General features: G+C 67.6%; 1 protein-coding gene across 1 annotated transcript in view; it reads right to left on the bottom strand.

The window, feature by feature from the left end:
* Positions 1-9,992, bottom strand: part of IQGAP3 (IQ motif containing GTPase activating protein 3) — a 35,974-nt gene that overhangs the window by 2,366 nt on the left and 23,616 nt on the right. Inside the window, exons 23-35 of the mRNA XM_015598346.2 lie at positions 8,929-9,137; positions 8,222-8,374; positions 7,817-7,980; positions 7,253-7,477; positions 6,462-6,602; positions 5,145-5,229; positions 4,548-4,780; positions 4,149-4,281; positions 3,945-4,047; positions 3,217-3,343; positions 2,258-2,345; positions 534-746; positions 28-194 (exon numbers count right to left, since the gene is read on the bottom strand). Of these exons, the coding sequence (XP_015453832.1) occupies positions 28-194; positions 534-746; positions 2,258-2,345; positions 3,217-3,343; positions 3,945-4,047; positions 4,149-4,281; positions 4,548-4,780; positions 5,145-5,229; positions 6,462-6,602; positions 7,253-7,477; positions 7,817-7,980; positions 8,222-8,374; positions 8,929-9,137 (2,041 nt within the window). The remainder of the gene's footprint in view (positions 1-27; positions 195-533; positions 747-2,257; positions 2,346-3,216; positions 3,344-3,944; positions 4,048-4,148; positions 4,282-4,547; positions 4,781-5,144; positions 5,230-6,461; positions 6,603-7,252; positions 7,478-7,816; positions 7,981-8,221; positions 8,375-8,928; positions 9,138-9,992) is intronic.

Below are 9,992 nucleotides of genomic sequence, written 5' to 3'. Positions count from 1 at the left end.
GGGGTGGGGGGCGGGAGGAGCACCCACTTGGAGCCGGGCGCCAGGTGGCCCAGGCAGGCCTGGATGTACTGGCTGTAGTAGTCGCCCTGCGCCTCGTGGAAGGCGGCCTTTGCGCTCAGGCCCCGGAGCACGGCCTGCAGCTTCACCAGCTCCGCCCTCCGCCGCTGCCGGTGCCTGCGCTGGTTGAGGATGTCCTGCGGGGGGACCAGGGCTGGGGAGTAGGCCGTCCTGGCCCCAGAGGCCCAGGGCCCGACTCAGGCTGAGGGTGGGAAGAGGGCGGCTTCAGGCTGCTCCCCGCAGGAGGGCTCCCCCCGCCCCCGCAGCCCCCCACCACCCGGGGCTCCTCCACCAAGCACCGCTCCACACTCCCCGTTCTCAGCAGGAGCCTGTTGCCAGAACACGTCCTCCGCTGATGGACGTTAAGACCTTTCTTTCAGAAGGGGCCCTCCGGCATCTCCTGGGGACGGGTTTGGGGGGCGCGAGCTACCAGGGAGGTGCCAGCACTGCGCACGCGGGCCGGGCCGGGCCCGTACCTTGGCCAGCTCGTCCAGCAGCCCCTGGTAGCCGTCCTCGGCGCTGACCAGCCCCAGGCCCTCCAGGCGACGCAGGTCCCGCAGGGCGCGCCTCTGCTTCTCCGCCAGCGGCAGGAGGGAGCGAGCCGTCAGCGAGCGATGGCGTCGCAGCGGCTCCGGGGTCCGGGCCTCAGAGGCCTGGCGCTGGCACATCAGCCTCTCATGGGCGGCTTCCTGGGGCCAGAGACGCTGGTGTGAGGGGTCTGCCGGGCCCCACCTCAAGCCAGGGGCACTGCCGGTGGCAGCAGGAGGGGGCCCCCGAGCCCAGCTTCTGGGGAGGGGCAGGGAGGCTTGCGAAGGACGTGGAGGCGTGACTCGCAGACAGGGACGGCCCGCGGGAGACCCACGAGGACCGTCAGGACTCCCGAGGGCTGGCCGCCTGCCCAGCACGGAGCTCGGTGGCCCCGGGCATTCGGGCCACGTCCCTCTGCACCTCTATCAGCTGTGCCACCTTTTCTCTGGGAAGCCCTGGCCGATCACTCCAGCTGGCCGACTTGCCCTGCTCCCCACTTACTGTTTTCCCGCCTCCAGGCCTTCAAGTGCCCCAGCCCACGGGTGCTCTTCTTTGCAGCCTTGCACCCCACAATGCCTCGCTGCCCAGCCTGCATCCTATGACGCCTCATTGCCCAGCCTGCGCCCCATGACGCCACACTGCTCAGCCTGTACCCCCAAACACCTTGCTGTCCAGCCTGCACCCCACGATGCCTCGCTGCCCAGCCTGCACCCCATAACGCCTCACTGCCCAGCCTGCATCTCACGACGCTTCACTGCCCAGCTTACACCCCACAACGCCTCACTGCCCAGCCTGCATCCCATGACACCTCACTGCCCAGCCTGCGCCCCACGATGCCTCACTGCCCAGCCTGCACCCCACGATGCCTCGCTGCCCAGCCTGCACCCCATAACGCCTCACTGCCCAGCCTGCATCTCACGACGCTTCACTGCCCAGCTTACACCCCACAACGCCTCACTGCCCAGCCTGCGCCCCACGACACCACACTGCCCAGCCTGCACCCCATAACGCCTCACTGCCCAGCTTGTACCCCACAACGCCTCACTGCCCAGCCTGCACCCCACGATGCCTCGCTGCCCAGCCTGCATCCCACGATGCTTCACTGCCCAGCTTGCACCCCACGACACCTCACTGCCCAGCCTGCGCCCCACGACACCACACTGCCCAGCCTGCGCCCCACGATGCCTCACTGCCCAGCCTGCGCCCCACGACGCCTCACTACGTAGCCTGCGCCCCACGACGCCTCGCCCGGCCTCAGCGGCTGCTGTCCCTGCAGAGTGCCCCCCGTTGCATCCCACGACGCTTCACTGCCCAGCTTGCACCCTACAACGTCTCACTGCCCAGCCTGCGCCCCACGACACCACTGCCCAGCCTGCACCCCACGACGCCTCACTGCCCAGCCTGCGCCCCATGATGCCTCACTACGTAGCCTGCACCCCACGACGCCTCGCCCAGCCTCAGCAGCTGCTGTCCCTGCAGAGTGCCCCCCGGCCCAGCGGGGACCCAGGAACGGGACAGCCAGGCTCGTCAGGCCGAGGATCCCACAGCTCGGGCTCTTCTTGCCGACGGGCCTGTGGGGTGACGGGCAGGCTGTGGGTGGGTCCGGGGCGGGCAGTGCCCGGGGAAGAGGCGGGGAGGACCCAGACGCAGCGGGGCCGGCCTGGCCGCTCACCTGCTCTCTGGGCGCCGGGATGGACAGCATCTCCGAGACGGAGTCTCCGGGGTGGAACTGCATGATGTCGGCCAGCAGCTGCTTGGCGCTGCAGGAGGCGGACGGGGCAGGTGAGGGACAGGGCGGGGTCCTGGGCAGGGGCTGCCGGGGAGCTGAGAGGAAGTGGCCGGCAGGCACACACGGTGCGGGGGTGAGGAGATGTGACCGGAAAGGCCAGCTGTCCTGAGCACGCTGCTCACACCCGGTGCCCCGTGCCCCCCGCCCCCGGTGCCCTCGCACGTCCCCCTGGCTGGAGCACACGCGTCCTCCTCTGAGCCCGCTCCCGCCCCGTGGCCCCTCGCCTCGGCTCCCAACACACCGACAGCCCCCTCAGTGGCTCTGGCCGTGTCCACCCCTGCCCACCACGCCGTGGCCTCCGACGGCAGGACGAAGCTGACACGCAGCTCGTGTGCGTGCAGCCGAGTGGGTGAGCGGAGGCTGCTTTGCCGGCAGGCAGGTGGGCAGCAGCTGGGCTGCTCATGCACAGAACCGGCCCCGCCCCCGGGGGTCCTCCCTCACTTCTGCAGAACTGGGGAACCCGGGCCCCACGCCCCCTCCTGACCATTGCTCAATAAGACAGGGACTTCGAATGAGAGGCCCCCCCAGGGCTGCGGGGCTGGGCGGTCCCGTAGCATCTACCCCTCGACTAGGAAGCAGTCTGTGACTGGGGGGGACATAGGGACGCCAGGAGACGATGGGGAAACGGCAGGACACACGCGGCCACGATGCCAGTGTCCTGCGCCTTCAGCTACGGCACAGGTCAGACGCCAAGGTGGCCGGGAGGGGACCAGCAGGGATGGCAAGGGGGAGCTTTCTGAAGGACAGGACAGCCCAGGGAGAAGGGGGTGGCCACTTGGGAGCAGGGCCATTCTACCGGCCTGGGGGCCAGGTCGGCAGGGGCCAAGGCTGCTGTCACCCACCTCAGGAGCAGGCTCCGGGCGCTGGTGTCACCAGCATCCGTCCCTAGCCCTTCAAACTTGTTGGTGAGTGTCAGGGACACCTCCAGCTTGCTCAGCTCCGTGATCCCATCTGCGGCGGCAGTCTCCCCTGAGGTACGGTGACCGGTGACCGATGAGAGACAAGCACATCCCTCCACCCGCACAGACGGGGTCGGGGGAGGGATGCTGCTGCCCGCCCCCTCCTCCCAGAAGCTCTGCACACGCCCCGTGGCACCACCCCGAGCCCCAGCCCTGGGCACCGGAGGAAGGGCTGTCACCCTGCTTCACTGGCGGTGCCTTCCCAGCAGCCTGAGCCCAGGTGCCCTGAGGCCGGGGACTGTGCCTCCCTGAGCTGTAGCTCCTGGCTCACCGTACCTGTCGGCAGCTCCCGCCCGTCCACCTGTGACTCGCTCTCTCCCAGCCCACAGGTCCCGAAACCCCCCTCATCTGGGAACCTTCTGAGACCCAAAACAGCCCACATCTCTCAAGCCCATCTCATGTGACTTAACTGGCTGCGTATATGATGGTGCTGGGCCCTCTACTGCCTGTCCACTCTCTCCCTATCAGCCTGTGTCCCTGTGTCCACCTCCGGACCAGAGGGACAGAGGGAGCGCAAGTGTGTAACCCACTTCCTGGCACACTTCCCAGACTGAACGAAAACGCGAGAAGGCAGAAAGCACGCCCTGCTCCCCAGCCGGCCCCGCACGCACCCACGAGGTCAGGGACGGTGGGCAGCTCCCCGAGATCCTCCAGGAGCTCGTGCAAGGGGTCTCGGTGATCAGGGGCGACCCAGTCCTGGTGCTCCAGCAAGAGCTGCAGGGTGGAGGGGCATGGAGGTGCGGGTCTGAGCCAGGCGCCCCCGGGGACCCCAAAGCCCCGCCCGCTCACCCAGCGCCCCGAGCTGCGGCCCTCACCCTGTGCGTGTTGACCAGCTCCCCCACGGTGACGTACACCACGGGCTTGGCCACCGCCACCATGTCCGAGTACTCGTCCACCGCAAAGCGCTCTTCTGGCTCCGGCACCTGGCACGCTCGGCAGACGAACCTCCTGCCTCCCCAGGGCGAGCGTGAGAGTGGGCGCCCCCCCCCCGTCCTGTCCACAGCCGCCTTCCCTCTGGCCTCTCCAGTGACTGCTCGGGCCAACGCCAAGTCCCTGGTCTTGGCTCCCACCCCCGCCTGGCTCCCCGTGTCCCCTCCTGCCCACTAGCCGTTCCCTTCGCCCCACCCCTGCCCCGCCCACAGGCCCCGGCCAGGGAGGCACACACTAAGCCGGGGAGAAGGGACGGGGAGGCGCGGGGTGCCAGGACCCTAGACCTGAACTTGAGGTGTGTCTGCTCCAGGTAGTCACTCAAGACGCGCAGGTGTCGGCTGTCACCAGAAGAGGTGTCGCCAGCCGCGGCCCGCTGCAGGACCTGGGCCACGGCCCCCAGGGTGTGCCGCTGTGGGGCGGTCAGCATGCTGCCCGCAGCCATGGCCACCACGTCGAAAGCGTCGGGCGCCACCACGGCCGGGTTCAGGAAGCGGTAGTACAGGAGGTTCCCTACCACCTGCGGGCAGAGGAGACCATTCGGACGCCCACCACGCTGGGCGGCTGGCCAGCCCCAGCCCCCATCCAGCTTGCTTGGCCGGAAAGGACCACCTGGGCCTGTCCAGTCATTTCACGGAAGAGAAAACGACCCACAGCAGGCCGGCCACTTGCTCAAGGTCACACAGCACACTCAAGCGCCAGCTGGGACTAGAACCCGGGGCTGGCTTCTGTCAGCTCCTGCCCCCTTGTCCCCACCTCGCTGAAGCCCTGCTGGTGAGCCAGGGACGAGTCGCAGGGTGAGGGTCGCTTTCCTTGTGGGGCTCCCCGCACAGGGTCTCTGTCCTGTGTGGATGTGGGGCGGGCGGGGCGGGGTCTGCACTGGCCTTGTCGAGCTCCGCCTCCCCGGCATCCGGGAACTTCTCCGCCAGGGTGGTCTTCAGGACCTTGGCCAGGTACCGCATGCCGTAGCTGGGGACAAACGCTAGGCTCACCCGGGTCCTGCGTCTCTATGGGTGCGGGCCCACCTCTCATCCGGAGAGCTGAGTGCCAGCACGGGGCCCTGCCGCCCCCCTCCAGCTCCCCTGAGCCTCGTCCCTACCCTGCCCTATGTCAGTGCCCAGGGCCAGGCCCTCCAGCGGCACTCACGCAGCCTACGACCTGGCCCCTCCGGCCTCCGCCGGGGACACCCCAGACCCCCGCACCGCCTTGCCTTCCCTCACAGAGGCACCTTTAACCCCGGGGGCCAGACTCTCACGGCCAGGCCCCGCCCAGGACACCAGGACAGTCCTGAGGCTCGCAGAGGGCCCACTTTGTGGGCTGTCAGAGCCCCTGGCGGGGCCTGGCCTGGCGAAGGGGAGTGGATGCTGCAGGCCTGACCCCGCCCCCCTCAGCAGAGAGCCGGCCTGGGCCTGTCCTCCCTGGCAATGGCCCTGGCCTGGCGGACGGGGCGGTCATCTTGCCCTCATCAGCTGTGGGTCTGTCTGTCTTGAGAGTGACGTCTGACGGCACAGTGTGACTCGAACGTGCCACACTTCATTATTACTGTTTTTATCACTCCTGCATGGGCGTGCCACCTGCAAAGTTCTTTAAATTTGTTTAAAAGCTACTTCTGCCTCCTAGGGTATCAGAGACAGTTTACGCCTCATCCTGCACTTTCTGCTATTAGTTCTAGGAGAATCTTTTCTGAACCCTAACTGTAAACCCTTCGTCCAGCTCTCTAGGCGGGGGAGCAGAGCCACAATGCACCCCCTCGCCCGCACCCCCACTTTGCCCATCGGCGCTGAGCCCCAGGAAGGCTGGCTGGCCGGAAGGCGGTCTGTGTGAGCCCCACCTTGCCAGCGTTTTCAGTTGTCTGCTTTTCGAAAAGCACGTCGTGACCACATTTTAAGAAAGGAGAGAGCCACGGAGCGCTCACCGGCTCGAGTGTCTCAGCCCTGACTCTGGGGACGCAGGAGCCCTGCTCCTCCCACGTACCCCAGACAATGACGTGTCCCCACAACCACCCGCCGTCCCCCCGTCTCTGCTCCAGGATGCCCTGACGGGCCACGCGGACCTGCACGCTCCGTTCCAGCTCAGTCTCCAGTGGGGCCCGTGGCTTCCCGCCCACCCCGGCCGCCCTGGGGCGCCCAGGGACTGCCCTGCTCCCTCCGCCATGGCCGGGCCTGGGCTGGGCTGGGCTGGGCTGGGGCTGTGGCACGTACGGAATTTGGTCCACGGACGAGATGATGGCTACAAGGAAGTTATCCGCTACGGTGAGGAGGTTTCGGAGGGAGATGTCCAACCGTCTCTGGACCTCAGGGTGGCTCAAGGCCTGCTCTGGAGTGACGTTGTACGGGAGGTGGCTGCGGGCAGAGGGAGGCAGGTATCAGCCGCCCCTGCCCGAGGTCCTGCTGCTCGAACCTCAGCGAATAGCAGGACCTCACACGCGCACAGCTCAGGGCAGCCCAGCACGCCCAAGGAGGCCAGGTGGAGGGTGTGGAGGGACCAGGGCTGCCTGCACCGTCTTTGGCACCTGGGGCGATGGTGAAGGCTGGCCAGGGGCTGGCCGTCCCCCTCCTGCTGCCCGCGTGCCACCCGGAGGAGCCAGCAGCACTGCCCACTCTCCTGGTGGCTCGTGCCCCGAGTACAACACCTGCAGTCCGGGAGGCCGACCTTCTCCCGCCGGCCCCGCCTGCAGACCTGAACCCCGCCCGGACGCCATGCGTCGGGGCCCAGCCTCGGCTCCAGCCCCAGCCCCGGCTCATCGGACGCACCACGTGCCGGCGCTGACGTAGCAGCGACACATGAGCACGTCCCTCCGTGTGGCTCGCTGGGCTGAGCACGCCAGGTCACTGTCCTTCACGTCGGCCCCACGCCGCTCCCAGACGGCACTGAACGGCTTCCTTCCTTCGTCCCACAGGGCTGGCGCCCCAGCCGCATCAGGCAGCGTGCTGCGTACGTGCCACCCGTCGAGTGCCCGTGCCTCCCCAGCGGGGCCCGAGAGCACACTCACCTGCGCTGACCCGTCTGGGCCTCCGTCTGGTTGACCCAGCTCTTGTAGACGTGCACAGGGTCGGTGTGGATGCTGAGCGTCTTGTCCTCCAGCACGTCCTGGACGACCCTGCCCAGGATCTCCCGCAGGGCGCTCTGGCCCCGTCCGTTACGGTAGAACCTCACCACCAGCCTGACCACCGTGGGGCTGCCCGTCGCCACGTCCTGCAGCCGCTCCACCTTTGACCTGTGGTTGGAGAGCTTATTGGAGCCGGTCCCCTGCTCGTGTGGGACAAGTAGCTGCCTGTGCTTCTTGAGATTGGGCTCTTCGGAGCCTGTACTGGTTGGTGTCCCTCCTCTTGAGGAGCGTCCGTCACCCCTGTCTCGCCCTCTGTGCTACCGTGTCAGCCCACGTCCCCTCCGTGCTGCCCCAGGGCTCTGGTACTGTCTCTGTAGGAGGCAGAGAAAAGACGGCTTCTGGCTCCATGTCCACCCTCAAACCTGAATGAACTGCCACGTGGGGGAGGACCAGCTGTGGCCTCTCCTGGCCTGCTCCCTCCCACCCCTTCACAGCTGGGGCACCTGCCTGACTTCCTCCTGGAGCGCGGTCTTGAACAGCTGCAGCAGGAGGTAGGCCTCACGGCGGCTGGAGGCGTAGTTGTACAGCCCGAAAATCACGGACTCCATGAACTTGGTGGTTTTGCCCTGCGGCATCTGGAAGATCAGCTTGGCCAGGTAGATGGGCTGAGTCTGCAGCAGTGGGAGGGGGCGGGAGTGGCTGCTGGCGCACCGCCAGGACCCGCCAGGTAAAGGAAGGTCTTCCTGGGAGGGCTTGGAATGGAGGCGGCCCTGCCCCCTCTCCATGGAGGAGGCAGGCTCTTTGGGGGAGGCGGTGGGGTTACGGAGAAGGACATCTTGCAGGAGGCAGTGGCAGGGGCACGGAGGCCTCAGGAGACGGTGGAGACCCCCCCCCTCCGAGGCCCCCGCTCACCTGGAGCAGGTAGAACAGGTGTTGGTAAGCTTCGAGCTTCTGCCGCTTCTCTTTGCTCAGCGACTTTAATCCCTTCTGCTTGTCCAGCACCATCATATCTGACAACTGTTCCTTATTCTTCTTGGTCAGCTTCTTGCAGTGGGAGACCACCTCCTGCGGGGGGGGAGCGGGTGACACGCTGGGCCCAGGCCAGCCCCCCCCACCCCCCGCAGGGCGCGTGGTCTGGGTCAGTGCCCCAAGGGCCAGGGCTTCCCATTCTGGGGTCCAGGGCATGAGCCGAGGGAGACAGCGGTTCGGGGAGGCCCCGCCTGGTGCCCCTGCTGTCACAGGCGCGTCCGCAGGGAGAGGAGCTGCCGGGCGGAGGCGCCGTGCGCGCTGGTTTTGCTTTCGGCTCTTGGCCGACTGTCGTGCAAATTTAAGTGGAGTTATCATTCCTCCCCCGTGTGTGGTGATTTAGTCTAAGGAGCTTTCGAGTCTGTGTCTGCGTTCGGCCCGGTGAGGGGGGCCCTCTCATTTCTCCCACTTTCCCAAGGAGAAGACAGACTTCGGGGGGAAGCGAGCAGCCCGCAGCCCCAGTCGAGAGAGCCCGTCTGCAGAGCCGTGTGTGCCCGGCAGTTACAAGGACAGAGGACGGCTGCGGCGAGGGCCTGAGCCAGGCGCAGACGGCAGGACGAGCAGCTGGGGGTGAGAGGGGCTGGGGGCCGCACCTGCAGAGTGGCCCGGCTCTTCACCAGCAGGCCGATCTTGGTGTCCATGAGGGCCAGGTCCCGCTCCAGCTGCTGATTGGCCCGGATCCTCCTCACCACCTGTTCCTGGAGCCTCAGCAGCTCCGCCTCGGCCAGGAAGTCCTGCTGGCTCTGATTCAGGAGGTGGATGAACCTGCGCAGCACGCTGAGCGGGGGGTGGGGCTCACGCGCTGGGGGAGGGGGCAGCGGCCGGTCAGACACTCCCCCGCACCCCAGGCCCCGTCCTGCCCTGGACGCTCTGCTTGCAGCCGGAGGGCGATGGGCAGCCTCCCAGGGGTCCTCTCCCGGAGCCTGGCCGGAGACCAGATGGGACACAGCCGTCTGGCCCCTGCCCTGAGCCCCTCCCCACTCCTTCACTCCAAGTTCACCCCCACCTCCCGCTGGCCTTCAGCCCTGCCTGCCCCTCACCCACCCTCCTGTCTGCAGTGCAGACATGGGGCACCGGTGAGAGGGGCCGCATCCTGTGGGCTTTAATCACAGGGAGCTCGGAGCTAGACGGCCCCTCCCCTGGGAGGGACGTCTGGGCAAAGAGAAGCCTCGAGCTCAGCTACAGGGGACAACAGCAAGACAGCTACTAGGACACTGTCCACTCCGGGACAGAAACTGCTCCACCACGAGAACCGGCCGTGAGGCCAGTGCCGGCGAGGAGCTGCCGAGATCACCAAGGCGCAGAGAGGGTGAGCCCTGTCCGGGTCGCACAGCGAGCAGCGGACGCGGGAGTCGGTCTGGAAGACCTGTCCTCACAGGCAGCCCCGAAACGGAGCGGGTCACGACGCTGTGGTCGGAGCTCTGAGACGGGCACAAACGCAGGACACCCCGGCCCGCCCGGGGAGAGCGGAAAGGCTCCCCGTGGGAGGAGGCGGCGCCCGACCCGGGGTCTGTGGAAAGGGGTGACAGCGAGCGAACGCGGCTGTTTTAGGTTTAGGAAGCGCCGGAGGCCGCCACGTCGGGAATGCGGGATGGGGACACAGATGGCGAGGGACGGCGTCCGGCCAGCGAGGCCCGAGGGCAGGCCGCGGTCGGGA

The sequence above is a fragment of the Pteropus alecto genome, unplaced genomic scaffold (genome assembly GCF_000325575.1).
Source record: "Pteropus alecto unplaced genomic scaffold, ASM32557v1 scaffold49, whole genome shotgun sequence".
NCBI lineage: Eukaryota > Metazoa > Chordata > Mammalia > Chiroptera > Pteropodidae > Pteropus > Pteropus alecto.
Note: the sequence above shows the minus strand (reverse complement) of the source record. Positions and strands in the feature narration are given on the sequence as shown.